Here is a 25,730-nt window from a genome sequence, read left to right on the forward strand (position 1 = left end):
CAAGGGGACTAAGGACAAAAAAACACATTGATTGGCTTCTCTACTCATCTCTGCTGTAGCACTTAAAAATTCATCTGATTGGAAATCTGTTATGTTCAGAGTGCTACATAGCAAAAAGGCAAATCATAAACTACTGGAGACCAAGCTCTAACAGGAAAGAAATGACAGAGTTGTAAATATAATCCTATCAAGCTAAATTAGGCAATTATTATACAAGCAGTATTTCCAAAATCTGTGGTATTATAATTTAGGGCTTTACAGTCAAAATCTATCCCTTCTGAAATAAATAAATAAATAAATACATAAATAAATAAATGATAAACTGATTAACTGCTAGTATACTGCATACAGTCTAGAGTGCAAAAATAAATTCCAACCTGGATGTACTTCTTGCCGAAGCATCTCTGTTTTCATGTACAGCCTCACCATTCTGCTGAACTTCTACTGAACAGGAAGAAACAAATTCAACAGAAATACTCTATTATATCTGTTTAAAATTTTAATCAAAACATTAAATACTTTTTTTTTTTTTAATTTGACTTACTGGTTGCTGGTGAACTGAGATTTGTAAGAGATTCTTGTTCAACAACCAAACCATCTAGCACAACTGTCAGTTCACCTGTTTGCACCATGCCACTCTTGTTTTCCAGAGATAGTTTCAACTGTTCTTTCACCTTCTCCACTAAAAATGCAGTTGGAGAGGGTAAAGGGAGAGAAGGAGAGAAGGAGTAAAGGAAAGATTAAATTCTAAAAAATATGATTTATATTAACTTAGCTGTACAAAGCTGAGCATGAGATGCTCAGATGATTCAAAGCAACATAGCAATCACTAAGGAGCTATGTGAATTTACACCAGCTGTATGTAAGAGCACAGTTGACTATAAAAATTGTCCTTTTTCAAAGTATTCTATATATAAGCATGGGAGCCATACAGTTTTGGTACTGCATTGCTATAGATTTTCCAGGTTTGCTGTTTCTACTAAGCCCTTTAGAAATTGTGCAGTACTGACATAACACCAGAAGGCTTAAAGTCAAACAACTTCTGAATTACACATCTAAATATTATACTGTACATAGTCACAGTAAGCCTTATACTAAAACCAGAGCTAATGTTCATTTCTCATATCACCTTCCAAAACTAAAAGACAACTAGGAACAACATCAATTTGTGGAAGAAGTAAATAAAGAGACTGTATAGAGAACTTCCTAATAATTTTTTGTGAATAATTTTTAGTAAATCCTTACAAGTATTTTCATAGATCCCAGCTCAGAGGATTAAACATTAACAGAGAGGATACCTCAAATAATCAAAATCAGAAACTACCATCACCAAAACCAAACATTTTGTTTTGAGATATTATAGTACCTACAAAAAAAAAGTCTACATGGTCCAGCAAAATAGTTCTACATGACCAATAAACAATACTCAATACGTAGACAGACATAAACAATCCAGAACTAAGCATGCTGTGGCATGCATCATCCTCTCTAAATCAAGTGTTACTAACATAGCATTTAAACTTACAGGTCAAAAATCCAAACACAGTAAGAGGTCACATCAGTCAGGATAAAATGGTTAAGACCTTTCAGTATTTGTGGTCTCAAGTTTAGTTTTTTGAGATATGCTATCATATTTCTCTCCATATGATAGTATTCCAAGCTAAAGTTAAAACTCACTATGCACTAAACTAGCATTTCTTTTTTTTTTTTTTTTTTTTCATTCTTATCTAGACTCAAAAGTGAAAAATAAACACAAAAACAGGGAATGCTACCATGAGCTACTGCCAAATACCCCAAGATGTTACGGTCAATAACTATAACTTTTAACTGTAAAGAGCAGATTCAAAAGTACAGTGGAGCAGTACTTACTAGTAATACTTAATTTACCTACTGCTAAAGTAAGATGGATTTCACAGCACCATAAATCATTAGAGCAAACATCAAGTTGCCAAAAATATACATATGAAAGTTATCCTCAGTCTGTTACAAAGTTACTGGTCTAGAGGTCTGCATTTTAGGCAATTACACTACCCAAAAGAAGAGAGAGAAGGAATTAGTCCACAACAGAGCTGTTAAACTGCAACATATAAACTGCAACGTATTTGCAGTTTATATAATCATCGTTTAACATAATCATCGTTTCTGCAAAGGATGATCAGTTTACCATTTATTATTTTAAAAGGTTCCCCCCCAAAAGAAGATCAACAGTTGGCTGTGCTCCAACTGAGGTGGCAGAAAAGTAGGGATGGCTGTAAACAGCAATTCATTAGTGGTGCTAGTAAGTAGGAAAAATTAACAACACTAATCGTAAGGTTTCTGCATTGAGAGGACTTCGACTTTACACTTTCATCAGTAAAGAACGTTTCAAGTGCTGCGTATTAGCTTAGACCTCAGTAACTGAGCCACTGAAGAACGCAGATCAGCTTATTCTACCACTGAATGACTGAAGCATCCAGTGTCTATCAAACTGTTAACTTGCCAAAACAGGAAGCACTGCACACAAATTACCTTTAGTGAAATCTACAGCTAACTCAGTCAAGTATCCACCGAAAGAGTATGTCAAGTTGTTGGATCCTACACACCCCGGAATTACAGTTATAAAATCTTAACTATTATGTTAGACTGCTATTATTATTGCAACCCAATCTCTTCTAATATAGCTAAAGCATAAAGTTTCAGTAATGTGAAACTTATAGAAAGTACTATTACTTTTTCTTCTGTTAAAAAAACTAAATATCAGTCTTGACATTACAGAACTCTTTTACATAGTATTATACCTCACTATGAAGTATTTCTAAAATTCAGAAAATTCCTTTTTTCCCCCATTTTCAGAGAGTAAGTACTTTTTCCCCTTTACAATAGAATCTGGGGCAGAATCCTTGCAATACTGCTGAAGAAATTTCACTTGATTTTAGATTTGTTTCATTTTTTTGTAAGAATCAGAAAAATAACCTTTTTTAAGTATCCTTTCCTCCACCACCCCACGTAGAGTTCTTAGTTGTGTACAATATCTAGCTTGTGAGAAAGGTCAGAGAATGGTTTAGCTGGAATTCTAGTGCCACTCTGAAGTGGAATTTAAAGTGTGGATTCACCATCTTATTGTATTAACGAAAAAAATTAGAAAAACAAAATTAAAGAAAATTTAACTCTATTAAAGACAATTAAAATTAGAAGGTATGTAGACTAATGTACTAAAAGGAAGTTCTCAATTGTTTCATTCATTAATGGGTCCTACTGCTCTCTCGGCAGCTAAATTACAAGGGGAAAATATCCAGCCTTTCTGCTAAGGATTGCACAGAAGGAAAACTTGAAAATGATGTAGACACCTTTTCAGAAAGTTTAGACTTTCTTTTATTAAGTCTAAAATGGATCTTTTAGCAAATTACAAATTAGTACTTCAGAGAACACTGTATCATTTCCAATTTTACTTATTTTGCAATAACTCATAGTATAGCATTTGTTTCAATAATGCTATATTCTAGTGTTAGATTTAAATTGCTCTCTACAGCACATTTAGACATGTCCGGAAGAGAAAATTAAAGGCAGCAACTGAAAGTCAGTTGTAATAACATGTGTAGTTAGTAGCCTAGTTGCCAGTTTTGACATACAGATTAGTAATAGTAGTTTTACTTCACTCAAAATATCCTTCATGATAACTTACATTTTCTATTGTGTATTTCCAAAGCTTGTCTCAAGTCTACAGTGGCTCTTCCTAATAAAGCATCTGCTTTTAAAGTGTGATGGCTCCACACTCTAAATTCCAGCGTAGTCTGTGGAGTCACATTCCTGCATATAAAATACATTTTTAAAAAATATATACAGATTTTAAAGTATTCATTTTTGTTATTAGGAATATTTTATCTCAATTCACTTTCTCATATTTATTGTATTTCTTGATACTAATTAACTGAAAAAAGGTTTTGTGCTATAAGAGTTTGTTTTTTAAAAAAAAACTAAAGACTGTAGACACTAATATTTATACTTAATCTCAAGATCAAACTCAAATTGTATTACTAAAATAGTATAAGGAATCTTGGAAACATCAGAGTAACCTACACTAGGTTCAAATCTCAGTTATAGAACATTTTTTTTTAAACAAAACAATTATCCTTATTTCTCCATAATTCAAAATTCTAACTACAAGGGGGTGAAAAAGGAGGCAGTAAGTATATTTTACTTTTGTCTATCACTAGAAAGCGAAATACCAAATATTTACCAAAAAAAAAAAAAAAAAAAGGCAACTAATCAGTTGCCTGGAAGTAGGAAGAACCTTTTCTCTAGATGCTTATTATGAAACTGTTGATAAAACATTATTTATGAATCAAAAAATGCATATAAAACCATAATGCATACTCACAGAAATCAGAGGGGGAAAAAAAATCAGATGATGAAGGTAAAGTAAAAACTAGAGGGAAGCAGCAAGATAATGGAACCAAATACATAATGCTATGATAACTTTCAGCAATGATCTTTCCTTAGCTCAAGAAGGAGAACAAGAAACTATGTTAGGTCCTGGAGAGTAAGTTTTGTAGTATAGGGTCTACTACAGCAAAAGTGTTTCTGTGAGAAAAGGAGCAGAATCATGGTTCTGCAAGAAGTCCCACTCTACATACCCATCAAACCACTACTGAAAATAGCAAGTTATATCAGCATTGACAAAAACAATTTTTCCTGTCAGTAAAGCCAGCTTTGTAGTCACATGAAGGCGTTAGACAGTGTGGACCATTTCTGCTCATAACAATGAGCAAATGTGCTTTTGCATTCTGAATAGGTTGTATTTTAATTGAAACTTTTCCAAAAGACCAGTTTTAAATGAAAAATGAAAAACTATATGCATGCATGCATACATACATACATACACACACACAGAGAAATTAAAACTGGTACTCATGCAGCCCTACACAGCTCAGAGGAAGTTGGAAAGAAACAGTTCACTTATCCTCAAACAGACCAGGCAACTGAAGCAATGACACTATTCCAATACCCAGAGTAAGAAGGTACCAGAATACCTTATTTAAGGGGCAAGCCCTAAATAATACTGATGATAGAATGAGTGTGTTTGGTAGCAGTGTGGTTGGCAAATTACCTCATTTCTATCAGCTCACCAATTATTCTGCCAAATCTAACCTGTCTTCTCAAGAGCAACTCTTCTGGTTCTGGTGTTTGTGCTGGAACAACTCCCGGAAATCATTGTCAGGCCCAAGACACTTACCCATTTTTGCAATATTACAAAGAGGTAGTAAGTTCTACTAAACCTGAAGCATTTAAAAATGTGGTACAGAAACATCCTAACTGCTTCAGCCCAGATCTGGAGCTAGTAAGTATCAGTGGTGCCAAACAGCCAATTCCTCAAAGCTAGGTATGATGTACTTTCTACCGCATGGTTAGATATAGGAACCAGACGTGGGACAACAAAGTTATTTACTGCACAAAGGCAGGTCAGATGCTGTAAGAAGTACTGGGCCATGCTCAGTGCTGCATTAAAACTGCTGTGTTGTTTCTAGGCCCAAGTCTGAAGCAATACTATCTTGTTTTTGTCAAATAATGTATTCAAGCCAATTAAACAGTACAAGATTTGGCAGTTCTTCATGGAATTAAATCCAGGTATATCTGCACCTGTAGGACACTTAATATCAATCACATTAAACAATCCAAATATCAGGATAAGTTGCATGGTCATACTGCAATAAATGGTTCTTTTGACTGTACCATAACAGACTTCTTCAGGAAATTTAAAGGAAAAAGAGACCCTCCTCAACTACTACCTATCAAACTCAAAATTTCTTTTTCCTTTTAAATTTGAAATTGTTGTGGTAACATGTCTTAGAGAAATATCTTAAACTTGAAGGGTCCACAGTGCAAAGAAAAATATTTAGCTATATCTGAAAAGGTATACAAAATGTTAGTTATCTTTCTTCTCTTAGATTTTTATTTTTATATATATACAAAAAAAACCTTCCTTCTCTTCTTACCATGTGTATATCAACTGTACACAGGGAAAACTCAATCCGTAAAGAAATAATACTCAAAACTCATGAGCACTGGAAAATAATTTTCATTTGAGATAAATATCACCTTATGTGTGCATATAGTTATCAACAGCCAGAGAAAACTACGTATGCAGCCAGGTTTAACAAATATTTGCCTGTTGTGTCTGGTTAATAAACAGTATTAAATAAACAAACAAAAATCTACTTACACTGTCAGCTGCTCATCCCATTTTGGATTTGAAGAACTACTTGATTTTGCTGTTTTCTTGATTTCCCCATCTGCACTTAATTCCGTGTAGAAAGTTGTTCCAAACCAATTCTTTTTCCGTTTCAGTTTGGCACTAGAAACTAATAAAATGCATTGTGTTATCTACAAGAGCACACTTCTTGCTGGAAAACAGAAAAACTATTGCCTACACAATGTATGAAATATGGCATGACAATGGCATGCCTCACCTTTTCCGCTTCTGTTCTGTTCTGATGAACATCCGTGACTGCCTACCTGAATCTTAAAACTGTGCATAGGAAAGTTTCAGGCAAAAAAAAAAAAAAAAGGTTAAAAGGTCAATGCTATAATAGTAGCCTCTAGTTTCAGAAAGATACTTTATTAGGTAGTTAAAAACAAGTGATGCATATTCTCCTCAGCATTTATTTGCAGGTTAGAATAGTTTTACTTTCTCTCTCTCTAACCTAGGGGGAAAAAAAAAATCCTGTACTTTCTTTTTCGTTTATTCCCTCGTTCTTCCTTCTCTTCTTACTTTTAAATGAAAAATGACTAGGCATGATATATCAGAGAAATTATCGGGCAGATTTTTTTGCTCTTTTTTTAAATAGGAGCTTTAATAGTGCTTTAAATTATACATAGATATGGGAGCATACACAATTCAGGTGCAGTTCAAGATTTCATTCATTGAATAGCACAGACAACAACCTGTATGCAGAGCTTCAGCTCCTTGCCTATGCTACAATCGTGGTTGTACACATCAGCTTGTTAAAAGATAGAAATCAACTCTTACATTTCCCCTGTTTAAAGAGCTTTGCAGAGGAACTCAGAGTGTCAGAGTAGTGCAAATCTTCAATAATTAAGAAATAGCAAGTGACCAAAGAATCTATTTTTTGCCTCCAAATCACTGGCGAAGTTCTCAGTGCTCCCCGTAAGTCATTCTCTTACTTCCTCACCCAGCTGATAATGTTACTATAAAAACTAATAGTGGCCTAATTGCCAACATTTTAAATTCTATTTCAGGCACATCCTTCAGAAGATATCACTGATGAACTCACAGCCGTACATACCTGCTGACTATGCTTTCTCTCTTATGCCTCCCATACTTCAACGTGATTCTCTTTCCCTTCACTTTCAACTTAAAGCAAAGCTGAGTATTTTCAGCCACTTGAATAATCCTTCCCTGTTATTTTTGGAATAGCAAACACCATATAGAAAAGTAAGTGAAAGCTAAATAAACTGCCTGAAAGGAAGACAAAAAAAAAAAAAAAAAAAAAAAAAAAGGGCTGCCACATACTTCCAGGTTACAGAATTCCGAAAAGTATACGTTAGTTAGTTACTGAGATGCAACTATCCAAGATTCTAAAGACATGAGACAAACATTGCTACTTAATTTCCACTAAAAATTGTACACTTCCTTGCATTTGAAAATTTCAAACTAAGTCCCACAAGTGTCATAAAACTGGAATGCAGCCTTGATATCAATGAAAAATTAAATGTAAAAATTAAAAATATAATCCCACTCACAAAGCATATTTTTTCATCTGAAATTCTGGTCAGTATATCTTAAGTTGGAACAATCTCTATTTCTTCCACATTCATTTTTCTTCCATATTTTACTTTTTAATAGCAACTGCAGCATTTATTAAAATACAGTTATCTATTCATAATATATAAACTTTCCTTTAATTATCTCCCTTTTCTCTAACTATATTTTATGTCATGAAGTTTTGAGACACCAAACATGAGAGGTCAACAGTATCATTTCATTTTTTCAAAAATTAGAAATACTGGGCAAAAACCAGCAAAAGACTTCCAAGAGATTTGACAAGACATGATATCTCACTAAGTATATTTGAAAAATACTGATGGCACAACTTGTTGGCAACATGTTGTCAACTATTCAATCTTGAACAGGTCACTTACCACTCCACATGAATTTCTCTGTTTGCAAAATTGATGAAGGCTACTTGCTTCTTTTGTAAAAGTGCTTTTCAGTTACGGTTCTTGAAATATAAGTACAGGATCCAAAACAGTATAAACTGATCTAAGCATAAGCCAGCCTAAGTCAGCAATGCTGACCAAAGGTCTCCCTCCCACCTCTTCCATTGTACTGCCACTGGCATTCCCCTGATCTTGCAATAAAGACTGGTTAGAGAACTAAACCTTCAGAAAACTAACCCTAACAGATGTATAGCTTCTGTCAGCTTATACACCTGAAACAAGGTCTCTTGAAGTCAGAGAAATTCACGTGCCAGGAAAATAAAAGAGTACTTGCTAAGTAGCAGAGCAGTACAGGTTATCAAAATGATTGCCCCTTCACATCTCGTTCTGCGGGTATTAGGCATCTATAACTTAGTTTATTACAGCTTTATACACCAAAACTAGGTGACTCCACCTATGCTATTAGTTAGAATCAATTTTGATGATTCTTTACATTATCAAATTATGTGATTCGTATACGAGATTAATCGATTTTCTCACTGAAGGTTCCTCTTATATTTAATTTGATGGAACAGCCATTCTGGGAACTATCCATCGTATGCTTTCTTAGATAAGCTGACCATCTTTGGAAAATCCATCATGAAGCATCTTTCTTCAGATGCAGATTTTCTTTTTTTTTAGCCAGTGTATTTTACTCATGTTTTTCCAAGTTTTGTTCAAGATAGCCTTAATATATTCTTGTTTATGCATTCATTCTTACTTCAGGGTTCCCAGATTTCTCAGGATCCCTGGAAAAGTTCAAGTTATCTATCAATGGTAAAATAATATTTATATATGAATATGTGCATAGTTATTTACTTAAAACACTTTTCTAACTACTTGCTCTTAACATTTTTACATTTATCTAATTATAGCAGTGTTTTAGTAATTACTTGTTTACCTAAATTTATTTTTCTTCTCCTCAGACTACGACAGTTCTCTATTCTGCTCTGCCATCCAATAACAAGAGCAGCTAAAGTTGACACTGATCATCACATCCATCACCAGTTTTTATTCATGAATAGTAGAGCCAGCAGAGCTCATAACCTACTCAGCTTTGTCAGTATCTATCAAAAGAATTGTCACTGTTACAATTAGAAATTTCCAGAATTGTATGTACCCCACTGCATTTCTCTTCCAGTAGATATTGGGATGACTAAAGTCCATCTCAAATTGAGAGCCCACAGAATAAAAGGAAGAGAGGAAACAATCACAAGATGCAACACAGGAAAGTCCAATCACATGAAAAGAAAAACATTTTCATAATGAATGTGGTTTATCACTAGAACATGTTGCCCAGGAAGTTTCGACAATAATCCAAGCAATCTGATCCAGCTTCAAAGGTAGCCCGGCCTTCAGCATGAGGTTGGACTAGGAGCTTTCAAGAACTCCTTTCCAACATAAATGATTCTATATGGCTATATAGTACATCCTGCTGCCCTAAGGGTAACACAGATCACCTACATTATTCCCAACAGACGTTTGCCTGATATGTGACCAAAGATCTTAATTTTTTGAAAACTTAATAGATTTTACAATCTCTTCCTGTACTACTTTAGCTTCACTGTAATAGTGCACCCATTTTCAGCTTGCAATCTTTTTTGTGTAGAATTTCAGTAACAACTGCTCCCTGTATGGAATTTGTGCTATTAGTTAGTTCCCAAGTGAAGTCCCTTACATTTGCCCTTACTGTTGTATTAAATCTTTCTCTCTTTTTTTTTTAATTTGAAGAGATCATTAAACCCTGTTATTCAACTCACTACCTCAACTCTACCTAGCTTCAGTCATCTTTGTATGTTATAGTTATGCCCTTAATTATAATATTTGAGTTACTAAAATATTAACTACATCGATTTATTTTTCACACAACTTTTAAAAACAGCTTTGTTTTTTTAAGAATACATATTTCCCTGTAAAAATGGTAATGATTAAGATCACTACTTGCCTGTTACTTGCATCTGTAATCTTCCATTATGGTTGTCACTTGTATCAGATCTTGGTGAGGCTGTGGCCATGTCAAAAGTTGTAGCTTTAGCCTATAAAAAAATACACATGTAGCTTACTAAAAAGTACTTATTTCTGCATGTTAGTTACAAGTACTAAATAAAATGCTCAGCTAAGGAGCAAGTTTCTAAACATTATTTAGTATGGAAGAACACACAACTTCGTAACATCAGTTAAAAGAATAATTACTTTGCAAATTTATCACACCTTACCTTTGAGGATGCCAAGGCACTTGAGTAAATGTTAATTTACATAGTTTAGAACAACTGTATAAGGTAAGAAAAATTACACTTGTGAAAAAATCGTTATTCCTATCTCCGTAAGGAATGCTTTTGGTCCTGACTTCAGGGGTGCCAATAACTTCAAATGAACAAAATGTCCGAAATGCTTAGATGCCTGAAAATCAGATTACCACAGAAGTATGCAATTAAGCACCACAGTAAGTGATTCAGAACAAGAAGATTTGAATTCTGTTCCTAGATTTGCAGTCAGTGTTCAATACCACTGTTGCTTATTCACTAATCACGTTTTTTCATCTCTTGAGAGAGCAAGTGCTTATAAGGACCACCCCTATCTCACATTCATTCAGTGTCTCTAAGATGCTGTGGCTCTCAGCTATGGGAACCAACCACACCTGAAGCACATGCAGACAACATCACTCCCCCTCACCACCTGAAATAAAGCTAGAAATAAAACATATTCTCTGTTTTTACAAAACAGCTATCTTTTACCAAAAAAAGAATAATACATTTAAAATACACTTCCCACAGTCTGGACATATGTCCATACATTTATTTTTGTGAACTTCAACCAGTATCAATAATAATGTAGAAGACATTACAGGAGCAATACATACAATCAATTCCATGGAAAATAAACGCAATTTTTTCACAAGAAATCAAGATCTGCAATCTAGTTATAACCATATATGAAAAAATTAATTTAGGCATATTTTAACACTGATAAAATCATTGTTTTTACTGGGTTTTTTCCCTACTTTTCAACCTACTTAGGCCACAAACACTAGCTTTTTTTTTCTAGTCCTCAAACACACAGAGCAAGAAAACAAACAAGAAAACACCACTTTCAACGTCCCTCAGGTAGACAGTCCATTGCTTCATCTTCTCAGACTTCTGCTGACTTGTCTTCAAGACATACCACCTGCCCTAACCCGAGTTTCTGGCTCTGCCTGCTCCTAAACTGCTGAATGGACTTGGAATACATGTGGCTTGCCAATGTCCAGATAACAGCAAAGCGAGTGTACTGCACAGAGCTTTCCATCTTTCCCCACGAGCGAGAAATGATCACAATGGCAAGAAGATCCCAACACAGCAAGGAGATGAAACGAAGTTAGGCGTGTGATTAGGAGAGGACTGCACGTTTCTGGGACAGTTACTGAATGCATTCCACGTGAGCGGCACCACGGTGTTCTGTTTCTGCCCCCATGAAAGTGAATCCTACATTCCTGCTGATACGGTACATCTAGGTAGTTTTACAGAGCAATGACTGTAGTTCCTAATTTGTATTTGCTTAGGAGACTGTAAATAAAGTAAGCCATTAGCAGGCATGCAAAAAAATAGCATTAAGTTTTTCTTTTTTAATTAAACGTGTATTTCTACATCAACAATAACAGGAAGAAAGTGTTATATTACACTTTTATATAAAATGACTTCACCGAACAGAGTAAATCAGTTGAACTGATTGCTTCTGAAACTTTGAAACACAAGGTGATTACAAGTTGTAGGACTCCCCATCTTTGTTTTATTGATTAGAAATTAAGGGGAGAGAGAGGGACATTAGATTTTCTTTGACTGAATCGAATGGAGAAAATTAATCAATCATTTTTCTAGTGACCTCTTCTGCACGTGTATGTCAAAAATTAAAAAAGCTTAATTGCCTGATGCTTGGTTCACACTCTCATATCTGAATGAGTCTTTCCAGGCAAACAAAGTCTTCAGCAAGAAAAGTTAGCACTAAGTTACACTGTACAAGATGAAGGAGCTTATCTGGAGATTTGGACACCTACTACTCTCTGAAGGCTGTTCTAGAAATACAAAAGGCGGCAAATGCTGCTACACAAATAAAGAGGAGAAGCATAATCTGAAGCTTATTCACAGTCCCTCAGTCTTTGATAGGAAAATTACTGCCACGAAGCAGCTATAGATATTTAAAAAATAGTATCTATTAAACGAAGTGTTTCCAGTAGTCATAAAAATAGTATTAGTGACATTGTATAAATTCAAGGAAAGAATAGGACAAAAAAGTTCTACTGAAGAATGAAAACAATTAAAGATTAGAAAAAATATTTAGTATAGTAACAATAAAGACAAAGTGGATCTTATCACTGTCTATAAATTTATAATCAGGAGGATGGAGAAAAGAAAAGGCTAGTAAATAAAACAATAATGTTGATATAAATGTTTGCAAAAAACTTCAGGCTTCTGGAGAGGCCAAGGGCGCAACAGAATGAGCAAGCACCTTATGAAACTTAGCAAGGACAGCAAAGAACTCACACGGCAGAGGGACAGACAGACTTGCACTAGGATAGGATTACACCGACACTTTTCCACTTCCTCAGCAATATGTTTTTTCACAAGCTGAGAAAGATAATAATTCTACAACTGGAAATTCTTAAAAAAAAAAAAAAAAAAAAAAAAGTTTCAAGGACTAGCAGCCTATCATCTTTATGAGCCCAAAGTACCTAAGTTTGCAGGGCCAAGAATAACCAAAATTTTAACTAAGCAAGTTGTCTGATTTTGGTGAAGAATGGGAGGAGTTGGCAACCACAGGAAGTAATTAAAATGATGATACTCATCTGGAAGATTGAGAAGTTCTCCACAACCAGGGACAATGTCAAAAGTAAAATACTAGTATTTGCTTGTTCTAATTTGCAAGAAAATCAACATGAGGAAGAAAATTAGTTAGTGAAGAAACACTAAAAGATCCAGTAGTTCAATTTCCAATTGTGCAAGCTCCAACCTCTAATGGAGAAGAAACATTATGTCTTATGGGCACCATTTACTGCTTCCTTGCATCATGCACATAATTTTTTGTTTCCTCAGCCCTAAATCTCTTTTACTTGTTATTGAAAATAAATGACCTACCTATTAAACATGTTGAATAAGGGTTAATGACTTTGATGTTATCTGCTAAATAATCGTAGAAAGAGGATTACACACAGAAATGAAAGATTTACTATCCATGTAGTTATATTCTTCCTCAAAATCAGAAAATTAATTCTAACAAAAGCTACAGTTACAACATTCCTGAACAGAGCTTGCTACAGCTCCTCACTCAACTATCTAGGCTGAACTTCGTTGGTCAAAAGGGATGTGGAACTTTACATTTCAGAACTGTCTCAGTAACCCCATAGAAATTCCTCCACATTAAAAACAAATTAAAAGACAGTCTCAAGTGCCATGTGAAGTTCATAGTTATTACAGCACTTCTTTCTAAACCATCCTTATCATACATCACCAGTACCCCAACTAAGAGAGTACAATCTAACTACTACACAGCAAGGCATGAACAGTCCAGGAGGCTCCTGCAACGCATAGATGATAACTTCTTGTCACAAATGGTGGAGGAGCCTACGAGGAAGGGTGTCCTGCTGGACCTTGTGCTTACCAACAGAGAGGAACTGGTTAGAGATGTGAAGGTTGGGGGGCAGCCTTGGCTGCAGTGACAGAGATGGTGGAGTTCAGGATCCGGCAGGGAAGAATTAAGGCAACAAGCAGGATTGCAACCCTGGACCTCAGGAGAGTGGACTTTGGGCTCTTCAGAGACCTAATTGGTGGAATCTCATGAGTTAAGGCCCTAGAAGGAAGGGGGGTCCAGGAGAGCTGGCTAGTATTCAAGCATCACTTCCTCCAAGCTCAAGAGCAGTGCATCCCTATGAGTAAGAAGTGCAGCAAAAGGGGCAGGAGACCTGCATGGGTGAGCAAGGAGCTCCTGGCCAAATTCAGACAGAAGAAGAAAGTACACCGAAGTGGAAGAGCGGACAGGCTACTTGGGAGAATTACAGGAATGCAGTCAGAGTATGCAGAGATGCGGCGAGGAAGGTTAAGGGCCAACTGGAATGGAGTCTGGCAAGGGATGTCAAGGACAACAGGAAGGGCTTCTTCAAATACATCAGCAGCAAGAGGAGGACTAGGGAAAATGTGGGCCCGCTACTGAATGGGGCAGGGGCCCTGGTGACAAGGGATACAGAAAAGGCAGAGTTACTGAATGCCTTCTTGGCTTCAGTCTTCACTGCTAAGGGCAGCCCTCAGGAATCCTGCAGCCTGGATGTGAGGGAGAAAGTCCAGAGAAGGGAAGACTTTTCTTTGGTTGAGGAGGAAAGGATTAGAGACATTCTGGGCAGGCTAGACATCGACAAATCCATGGGCACAGATGGGATGCACCCACAGGTACTGAGGGAGCTGGCGGATGTTGTTGCCAGGCCGCTCTCCATCATCTTTGAAAGGTCCTGGAGAACTGGAGAGGTGCCTGAGGACTGGAAGAAAGCCAATGTCACTCCAGTCTTCAAGAAGGGCAAGAAGGAGGACCCAGGCAACTATAGGCCTGTCAGCCTCACCTCCATCCCTGGAAAGGGGATGGAACAGCTCATTCTAGAGGTCATCTCCAGACACATGGAGGAAAAGAAGGTGATCAGGAGTAGTCAGCATGGATTCACCAAGGGGAAATCCTGCTTAACCAACCTGATAGCCTTTCTATGATGGGATGACTGTCTGGGTAGGTGAGGGCAGAGCAGTGGACATTGTGTCCCTTGACTTCAGCAAGGCTTTTGACACTGTCTCCCATAACATCCTCCTAGGCAAGCTCAGGAAGTGTGGGTTAGACAAGTGGACAGGGAGGTGGATTGAGAACTGGCTGAAAGGCAGAGCTCAGAGGGTCATCACCAGTGGCACAGAGTCCAGTTGGAGGCCTGTGGCTAGTGGCGTCCCCCAGGGCTCAGTACTGGGTCCCATCCTGTTCAACTTCTTCATCAACGACCTGGATGAGGGGACAGAGTGCCTCATCAGCAAGTTTGCTGATGGTACGAAGCTGGAGGAGTGGCTGACACACCTGAGGACTGTGCTGCCATTCAGAGAGACCTGGACAGGCTGGAGATCTGGGTGGAGAGGAACCTCCTGAGGTTCAACAAGGGCAAGGGCAGAGTCCTACACCTAGGGAAAAATAACCCCAGGCACCAGTCCAAGCTGGGGGCTGACCTTCTGGAGAGCAGCTCTGCAGAGAAGGACCTGGGAGTGCTGGTGGATAACAAGTTGACCAGGAGCCAGCAATGTGCCCTTGTGGCCAGGAAGGCCTATGGTCTGCTGGGGTGCATTAGGAAGAGTGTTGCCAGCAGGTCGAGGGAGGTGATCCTGCCCCTCTACTCAGCCCTGCTGAGGCCTCATCTTGGGCTCCCCAGGACAAGAGAGACATGGAGCTACTAGAGAGAGCCCAGCGTAGGGCTACAAAGATGATCAGAGGGCTGGAGCTCCTGCCCTATGAGGAATGGCTGCGAGAGCTGGGCCTCTTCAGCCCGGGGAAGAGAAGACTGAGGGGGAATCTTATCAATGTGTACAAGTACCTGAAGGGAGGGTGTCAAGGGGACGGGATAAACTCTTTTTGGTTGTCCCGTGTGACAGGACACGAGGCAATGGGCAGAAATTGAAGCACAGGAAGTTCTGCCTGAATGTGAGGGGGGAATTTGTTTAGTGTGAGAGTGACGGAGCACTGGCACACGTTGCCCAGAGAGGTTGTGCAGTCTCCTTATCTGCAGATCTTCAAAGCCTGCATGGATGCAACCCTGTCTAACATGCTCTAGGTGACCCTGCTGAGCAGGGAGGTTGGACTCGATGATCGCCAGAGGTCCCTTCCAACCTTACTGATTCTATGATTCTATAAACTACTATAACAGATATGATAAAATTAGTATTACTTTAGTTTCAAATACCTTGGGTACAGGTCAATTAGGACAAAAATAAGTCCCTAGTTAAATAGCATAACAGCTGACATAGTATTCAATGGAAGGGGAAAAAAATCATAATTTAGGTGAATAAACAGTTTCAAAAAAGAATCTAGTTAAAAACAGTAATGATATTATTAAATTTATACTTCTGTGAAGCATTTCTTTAAATCCCAAACCACTACTAAAATGACAGAAATTTGGACAACTACTCTAGCAGGAACTCCAAGTATTTATTTTTTCAGACTTTAGTAAATGATTAATTTAAGCAGATAAATTTTGAATGGCATCACCTATTTGCTAATGAATGTACTTGTCTGGGACTTTGTACTGCTCTGTTCTGATACAGAAGACGGTATTTCTTGTAAAGTTGACAGCTAGAAGTATCACTGATATAGTAAATACATATTTAGAAATTCATTGGTGCTTTACATCCCCATAATTGAAGAAAATATTTTTCATAAAGGACTAAGCAATTTAGATATAGGAAACTATGTCAACCAACAGAAAAATACTTTTATTATTAATAAAAATACAATAGCACAGGAATGAATCTAGGAGGAAAAAAAAGGTTAAAAAGTTGCATTTAGTTTAAGATAACTATTACTCGATTATTTGTGATACCATCTCACAATAGATGGTCCTGTCACATGACACAGTTAAAATACAGGAACAGCAATAAATCAGCAGAAACAAAGATATGTTACATGAATTTTCAAATTAACTTTAAACCAAAAGATTCGCAAATGGGAAAAATATCAAGGAACTATCCAAGAAGCTCCAACTCAGGAGGATGAAATTTAAATTTGTTGCACTTGTAGTAACATGCGTATTTTGAACGTTACATTCATGCAAACTTCAAGGATGCCTTGCTGAGATGATGCAATTAATACAAGCTCTCTTGTTATATCGACAGAAATATGACAAGTTCTGATCACAAAACCAGTAGTAGGACTGCACACAAACACTCTCTACTTATACAAGGTCAGACCTCTGTAACAAATACTAACAAGGACATAGCCAGGAACTCAGAAAACATCCAAAAGCTAAGTGAATGAACAAGATAGATCTACATTTATAAAAGTTTTCCATATGTCAGTTTGGACTATGCCAGTTTTCCCTGATTTAATTTCAGACAGATCAGATACTTTTATGAAACTGTAATAAGAGCACTTCAGGAAGTGACTGCCGTTTCAGCTGATACCAGACAAAAGAGAAAATAAATATAATTTTAATTTAAAATGAGTTAAATTGAATCAGAGTGTATTTGCGCTCACTGATGGTGCTTTAATGAACACAGATTTCTTTTCTTGCTGATCTGACACTTCTGTTGTAGAGAAAATATAAAACATGACTGATGGCAAAAAGCAAAAGCAAGCAAGAGTACAGATTATACCACAAATGACCACTGGCAAATCAAGAGTCTTCTTATATTCCCAAAATCTGAGTAAGAAAACTTGAGGTCTAGCTGTATAATGCATTCAACAAGGACAAAGGGAGTAGATAAGCAAAGTACCTAAATATTAGTAATCTCTCTCCAGTGTCTTCCTTTCAATTGACTATAGTCACCATAATGCCATCAATATTTATTATTTTTCCTGTATCTCACCATATCCTCCAAATAAGCACGTAAATGCAGAAAAATCTTTTCTCAGTGATTTTTTTAAAGGAAGTTTGTGTATTCAAGACTTCCCCTCAATCAAAAAAGGACAGAAGTAAGGGGGGGGGCGGGAATAAGTGATGTGAAACCCTAAGAACTATGAATATTGTTCTGCGGGAGCCACAGGAAAACAACAATATTTCCATTAGTCACTTTTGCTTGTTACAAAACATAAACATGAACAAAAAAGGTTATATTATTTTGATTAGAAATTCTAGACATAAGAGATCCTTAAAATAGAAAAGAACAAAAATGTGGTTGCTTAGGATCATTAGCAAGCTATCTAATGACATGATCATACCTTTATCAATATTATTTAGCGATGGAATACATAGAGCTACCACAATACCATTACAATTCTATTAGATGCAAAACTAAGCAATATTTAAACTACCACAGTCTTCACAATACTGATTTCCATGCTACACTTGAATTATTCCCTTTGTGTTCTCCTTCCTCCACAAATACAGATTCCTGTTCCCAAGATGGGACAACACTGTTAGGAAGCCTTCTTGTTCCTTCAGTGGATAAAGAAGGGCTGAAGCTAAGAAGGCAGATGATTTCCTACTCTCTCTGACCCAGTGGGACAATCATCCCCTTACTGAAAAATGCTACAACACAGCTGCTCTGTCATCCTGTACCACAGGCTCCAAAGTCTCTCAAAAATCTCTCCCCCAGTCCTCACATTCCTGAAGTTTAGATCAGTTATTGTAGATGAGATCAGTAAATGAAGGTTGACACTTAGAGCGTTTTAAAATCAATAATCTCTTGTGCCAAACCTTTAATAGTATTGAAGTAATTGCTGTTTTCACAATATCAAAAATGCCAGCATGTAAAAGCGTGAAATGATTATACCTACTAGAGGTAGTAAGTGGTGGTAAACCCAGAAATAAAAGAATTTGAGATTTCAGTACAGTAGCTTTTAGGACAACACAATGCCTAAAACAGCAAACAAAAGCAGTTATTCAATAATCCAAATTAGGAAAGTCAGATTAGAAAAGCACTGAAATTGTTAACAGACCAAACGGAAACCACCTTTCCATGTCTTCTCTTTACTTCTCAAAAAGAGTTTACCTTCAAAGGTTTAAAAAGTAAATCATGACTCTTCTACAATGAAACCAAATCGTCTAATCTCGGAAGAAAGTTCTTGGTCTAAAAATAAGAACAAAAATACAAAAAGAACAAAGAACTGAACTCATTTCAAATACCAGCAGATTCTTAACTGATTCCCCTTCCTCACACCGGACTTCCAGTAAGATCCAACATTTCTATTCAGTGCACTTCTGATTTGAAGGTCTATTTCACTATTTATCATCAATGTGGTGATAACTGTTAGTACCAGAAGGATCATTACTAAGTGAATATTGTCCACATGAAGACTTGTGACATGTACATATAATCTGATCATGTATCTCTATCGAAAGAGATGATTTTTTTTTCTGATTTTGTGAATAACAAATTGAACACACTTCTAATTAACTGAATTAAATAAATAAATAAGCAAGTTTGATACCTTCCAGAGAGAAGCAGTATCTCTGTATTTTTTTAAAAAAAATTAGGATGTCTCCTTCTGACATTGGGAAAATTTCATCTTGGAAACTCATTCCATACAACAGAAAATAAAATAGGATTTTCTTCTTAAAACTGAACCAAAGACTTCTATATTATCTAGATTTGTCACTTATTTCCACAACAAATTTAATAACTATCACTCTTCATCTATCTACAACAAGACTGATATCTTTAACTCCATCATCAACAGCAAAAATTTACTTCACAGTACATAAGATGACAGAGAATCCACAGACGAACATATCTACCTCCATAAAGCAAGCACAGATTGCCAGTCCCAGTGTGGAGCTAGACCCTAGACATCAATTCATTCACACAAAAAAAATACATCCAATCCCTAAGTAATCTTAAGAGATCCTTCATTCAAAAGGCACTCTTTACAAAGACAGGTCACGTCTCTGAACAAGCCACAGCTGTTGAAGAACTACTTTCATACATTTATTAATAATAAAGAAAATCTCAGTTATCTTATGCCCCTGAATATCAAATTCCACCCACTCTCAAACTTCTGATAAAAGTTATGAAGCATTAAGAGGAAGATCTAATCTTGAAATAGATCTTGCTGGATCCATCCCTCTTAACTTTCCTAATATCATGAGAAAAATTCAAGTGGTCCTTCCTGTACTGAAGGGAGAGATGGCATCCTTGAGCAATAAAAGCAGAACTGTTAAAGTATCTCTACAAACATAGTAGATATCTTAACAAAAACATCAAATTGCTGAATCCAAAACATGCCACTGCTATGATATATTCAGCATGCCAAATGCTTAATGTACCTAGACAGATTAAAGAAAAAAGACAACCCAGCAGAATATATTACAAACCAGTCGTTACCTCTGTCTCTCAGGCCTTATGTTCACTGGAGCCCACACGACACTTTCAAAAGCTAACCTTGTGACTTAAAATATTGTTCATGCTGGAACCTACTCAACTAGGTATCAGAAATCACGCATTCAACAGATAGTTTTAAGGCATATCATAAATTTCCCTTCCCTTTGTTAGCCTCTTCATGCTACACAAGCCAAAAATTGCCTATCTTTTCCCCCCACCACCATATCACTTTCCCCCCCACACATATGGAGGTTGTGAAGTCTCCTCTGGAGATCTTCAAGACCCGCCTGGATGCAACCCCGGCTAACATGTTCTAGGTGACCCTGCTGAGCAGGGAGGTTGGACTAGATGATCTCCAGAGGCCCCTTCCAACCTTACTGATTCTATGATTCTACGATATCATGATTTTTACTCCACAGATAGATACCTAAGAGAGAAATAAGTTACTATCTAGTACATATATCTAAATAAATTCAAAGCTACTCTTCTTTAACATTAAGCTTTGAAATCTGACACTTTTGTTTCAGATCTGGAGAATACATATGCCTAAAGACTTTTTGGCCTTTATTAAACTGAGCAGGATAGATGCTAAAGGGCTATTTCTAGAACTCCTCTCTTGCCTCCAATAACTATCGAAAAACTTCTAAGACTTGACACTCCTTAAATAGACAACTTTGGTCATCAACAACTAAAATTACAACAGCACTTATACCCAGACAAATACAGAACTTTAAAATCAAAGCCCTATTTCCTTAAGCTCCACAAACAGGCTTGCTACTGTAAGAACTAATGGAAAGACTATATTTACAACAAGGGAGAGCCTTCATATGCCTTAAAATGGCCATATTAAAACCACTAAACTTTCTGCTCTATGGTGATAATAAAATCAATCTGATGTTGTTCACTTTAGGAAAATTTGATCTGTGCTCTTCCAGTTAAGACATAGGTTCTTTTAAGATCTGTTCCAGGCCAACTCAAAACGTCAGCAGCTCTATTCTCCCTCCTGGCCAAGCTCATGGTAATTAAGAATGTATTGTGAAGTAAAGTCAGTAGTTTGCTTTAGGTGTGATGGACTAGGGATACAGCTAAGAGGCCAAGGCATTAGGTTGTATTAACTAATAATTTATTGGTACGTGTGAGGAAAAAAAAGAAATCCTTTCCTGTAAACAGAGGCTTCCAGTGAAAATTACTAGGCATGGACATCTTGCACATTTGAATCAAAATTAACCAGTAAGTATTTTGATTAAAAGCTTTCAGTAGGATAACAGGATATAAAACACACACACAGCGTTTTACATTCCTAGTTTTTAAGTATAACTAATTAAATACTGCAAAATGTTGTTTTGACAAACTGCACACATCTAGAAAGTTTCCTTCATATACACACTCATCACTCCTAAGGAACCAAACTGAACACAATACAAACACGAAAAATAGGAAAATATTTTTAGCTATACAAACGTTTTAATTACCTCACTCTCATTATGCATTCTTCTGGCTAGCAAGTAGTGTTTAAAAAGGTTATATTTAGTTGTAAATCAACTTATTTTAATCAGTTATACAGCCATAACTAACTTTTCCTTGAAATTACTGTAAGTTGAAAATGTGAAAAAGATTATGAGCTTTTTTATTAGAATAAATATAGAGATGTCACATAGCCTTGATATTTTTAAATTTACTGGATTTAAGGCAAATAGAGCAAGAACTACAGACTAATTTGGCATCATTAAGCAGCAGGCCTTATTTCATCTCACGCTATATACTGAATGAAATAGTCTAGTAGGAGAAAAACAGTAATCAGCCCTGTGATCTGCAACTCTCATAAGGCATACACAAGGAAGACAAAGTCCAAGTTACACAAACAACTTTAACCTTTGTTTCCTAACCTGAGTGCGCTACACTGAAAGGACTGCATTTTTTCAATTTAACTTAACCAATCTGTTTATATGACATTAAATGTTAGCTCAAGTTCCTTGTCTTTTCATGTTTTGCTTTTGCCCTGATACAAGTTGTCATATTAATTCCCAAACATATCATTTTTTTCCCTCTGCATCAATTCAACCACTTCTTGGTTTTCAATCCCTTTATTTTTTCCCCTTACTTTCACCTTTACAATTTTTAACTTTCAGTGCTATGTATATTTTTGTATTTGATTTTCACATCTAAATTATTTGGAATTTTTCTGGGAAATATTTTAATTATTCAGCACAGAAGCACAAGTGAAGTCATGTGTAACAAGTTTAAAAATATATTTAAAATTGGAACCCTACATGTCTTCCATCATTTTTCTAGATGTATTTAAAATGATGTATCGTGAAGAAGAAAGTAGCTGCAACAGTACCAGTCATAACTTTATGACAGCATGCTCAAAGAAGGAAAGACTATTAACTTTAAGAACCCATGTGAGAACAAAGAAAGATACAGTCCTATGCCCCCAAAAATGTAAAATGTGAATGTAAAAAAAGGTAAAAAATAGCATAAGACTTATTGTCTATAAAGCTTTTTTTCATTTCAAATGTAAGAACTTTGACTAATCAATTTTGTAACATTTAGTGAGTAGTCTTAAATAGTGTCCTTTACCATGAAGTATCATTTTTAAAAGTACTAAAAATAGTAACTTAAATCAGTGTTTAATAGGTTAGAAAACTAAAAACTGAAAACAATTTACGTATTTCACTGATTGGTTAAAATAATATTGCTAAGAGTATAGGTTTTACTCCTCATCACACTAAGGAAACACATCACAGTACTTCTAGGATAGGACTGTTATGAGAAGACCATCATTTATTGAACAATATTATTATTTACTATTGCATCTACTACTGGTTTTAAACTTCAGTCAAACAAATACTTAATGGGCCTCTACCTTAATGGGAAAAGAAAGAAAAATCTCTCACACATTAACAATAATTCCAGAATATCATTTATTAAAATGAAAAATAAGCTACTTTCAACTATTTAACAAAATAACTATTCTGTTATAGCTGCATACCAAGATGAGAACAATCCTACAGATTCCTTTTCTAGTTACTAATAGTTTCCCCAATTCCTTAGGTATTGGAAGTGCTGAAGTCACTGGTGAGTTTAAAAAATATACATGTTAAAAAAAAAAAAAAAAAAAAAAGCAAGTAAGACTTTACTACCTAAGAAGTAAATACAATAAAAGCAGCAGTATTCAGACTTACAAATAATAATTACATAAACAAATAGATATGGAAGATAGGAAAAAGTTATAAGCACTGTTTCAAAACATTTATGTTTGTAGGATTATTCACGCTAATATTGAATGCTGTAAACTTTTTTTTGAAAGTGGTGCAATGAGAACGTGCTGTTAGCACCAAACATTCACCCCATGAAACACATTCACTATGTATAGTCCCAAATGCCTTGCTGCTTCCTCAAGAGCACTATTAAAACTATCTTCAGCAGACAATATCCCCTAGTCATTCATTTAAGAGCAGCTTATGGGCATTCTCGAAACAGGGAATTACTTGAGATTCAGAGGACTGAAAAAGGATCCAAGAATGCTAAGTAGCAAATCCGACTTCTACAAAACCAAGGAGGATAAAGCTGTGAGAAAGTTCTCAAAGTTCTCTCTCTCCCTCCCTCCTTCTCTTTAATCTTTTTATTATTATTATTAAATCACCAATAGGCTTTTCGGACTGAATCCTCAGAACAGGCAAAATAGTAAGAGACAGGGTAGTATTTCATATACATGCACCAATCCTATGGCCCAAACTGACAGGGATACACCACTAGCTTTCTTAGAACCTGTTTTGACATTAGTAGAATTTCAAGTTCAGCAGTCTCCTTTTGAAAGTCAGTAAGGCTTTGTTGGCAAGACTAGATCTAACTGATAGTTCTTCCTGACAGCTAACAGCTCCTCCAGAGATATTTCAACATTCCTGACAAGCTGCAAATATTTTGTTAGCAAGTTCAAAGTTGCAAACACTATAGCAGACCTACCCAGATTTGAACTGGAAGGCAAACTGCCACTTCTCTTCACACAATATCTTTCTTAAGTCAACCTATATTCATTTTTTCCCCATCAAGCAAAGAAACCTTGGTCCATTCATATTGGAAATGGGCATGGAGAGCAAGCTACATGTAACAAATGTTCTAAATATTCTTTTTTCAAGCATACTCATTGACTACTGCTTCAGAAAATTGAAAGTTACTGTTGCAAAATTTTTCTATGAATTAACTACACCACACTGCCAGCCTCATATTAGGATCTAACAAAAAACACTGTAAAATTACAAAGGTTTACAAAACATATTTTTTCAGACTATGTTATGCAAGGGGTCTAAACAAATCACGACTATGACTCCACTGCCGCATGTCCACCTCTTCTGTTTTGCTTTATGGATAGATGAGCAACTCTTCAGCGAAGACCTTTTTAACCTGGTTTCCAAGGAAAACATCACATGTATGATTCATACTGTCCAACTGTCTATCTCTTCCCACTCCCTTCCCCATCACTTTAAATGAATTCTTTCACTAGATTCAGTTAAATTTAACTGAGAGGTAATGTCTGCTGATACATTAAGTTCCCGCAAGCTTCATAAAAATCAACAGCAATATAGAGGAGAAAAACCCAAATCCTGCCCTGCTGAGCAAAGGGCTGCAGCATGAGCTCAAAACCATCCATTCTGCTTGGCTCAAAGGCCAAACTTACCTCAAGAGCAATCTAGTATACTAGAACACATCTCTAGAATATGGGCAGTTTTTAGTATACTTACACCACAAACAAACTCTGACTGCAGTCACACACAGGTGCTTCCCTGTTAAAACTTTGGCTAATGTATATTACAGCAATAAGAAAAACAGGTAGATATATGCTTCATAGCAGGCAAGCAGCCTGAGCACATATCCAGAAAGCTTACAAAACCCACACTCAGAGGAGTTCATGCCAGTCTGATGACCACCTTATTTGTCATGACAGCCATTACTAATTAAGAACATGTCTGCTTGTATCATAGCAAAACTAACAACTCAAAATATTCCAGCAAAACATAAAATAAAGATGTTAGATGTTAAGCACAAAAGAGGAAAGAGGGCACAAAGAAGCTACAAGTATCTACCCAATGTTAAAGGTTAAAGCAGTAGAAAGGATTTTTCCACATTTCTTGGCAGTAAGAAGTTTCCTGTGATCTACCTCTCCTCAGTGACATTATCTGAGCAAATAGTTCCAAGAGGTATATAGTAGTAGTCATTGTGAGTTCTCACTCTCTTTTCTCCTACTAGTTGCTTTTTAAAATGTATTATGCAAGCCTCCTTCCAGCTCTGCCTCAGCAGTGTGTGCTTGTAACATTAACACGTCTGTCCCAATTCCCTGCGCAGACCACTAATCTTGCCTATTACTGTCTAAGGGCAATCACTCAGCACACAACTAATTTGCTCTTACTTGGATATCTCTTATCAGCCTCAGTGTGCTATTTCCTATATCAGACTAGCCTCACAGCACCACAGAAAGTCAAAAACAAACAGACTGAACCTGTACGACCTTTTCAA

The 25,730-nt window shown here is 36.3% G+C and overlaps 1 protein-coding gene across 3 annotated transcripts in view; it reads right to left on the bottom strand.

The window, feature by feature from the left end:
* The window catches only part of WWP1 (WW domain containing E3 ubiquitin protein ligase 1), a 59,006-nt gene that overhangs the window by 26,256 nt on the left and 7,020 nt on the right, over window positions 1-25,730 (bottom strand). The window contains exons 2-6 of one of the 3 annotated variants that reach the window (XM_062570535.1): window positions 10,142-10,232; window positions 6,200-6,338; window positions 3,662-3,786; window positions 545-682; window positions 378-441 (exon numbers count right to left, since the gene is read on the bottom strand). In XM_062570535.1, the coding sequence (XP_062426519.1) occupies window positions 378-441; window positions 545-682; window positions 3,662-3,786; window positions 6,200-6,338; window positions 10,142-10,211 (536 nt within the window). In that variant the 5' untranslated portion in view covers window positions 10,212-10,232. Of the gene's footprint in view, window positions 1-377; window positions 445-544; window positions 683-3,661; window positions 3,787-6,199; window positions 6,339-10,141; window positions 10,233-25,730 lie in introns of all 3 variants that reach the window. The other 2 variants (XM_062570534.1, XM_062570536.1) reach the window with 2 other exon arrangements.

Source organism: Rhea pennata, chromosome 2 (genome assembly GCF_028389875.1).
Source record: "Rhea pennata isolate bPtePen1 chromosome 2, bPtePen1.pri, whole genome shotgun sequence".
Lineage (NCBI taxonomy): Eukaryota > Metazoa > Chordata > Aves > Rheiformes > Rheidae > Rhea > Rhea pennata.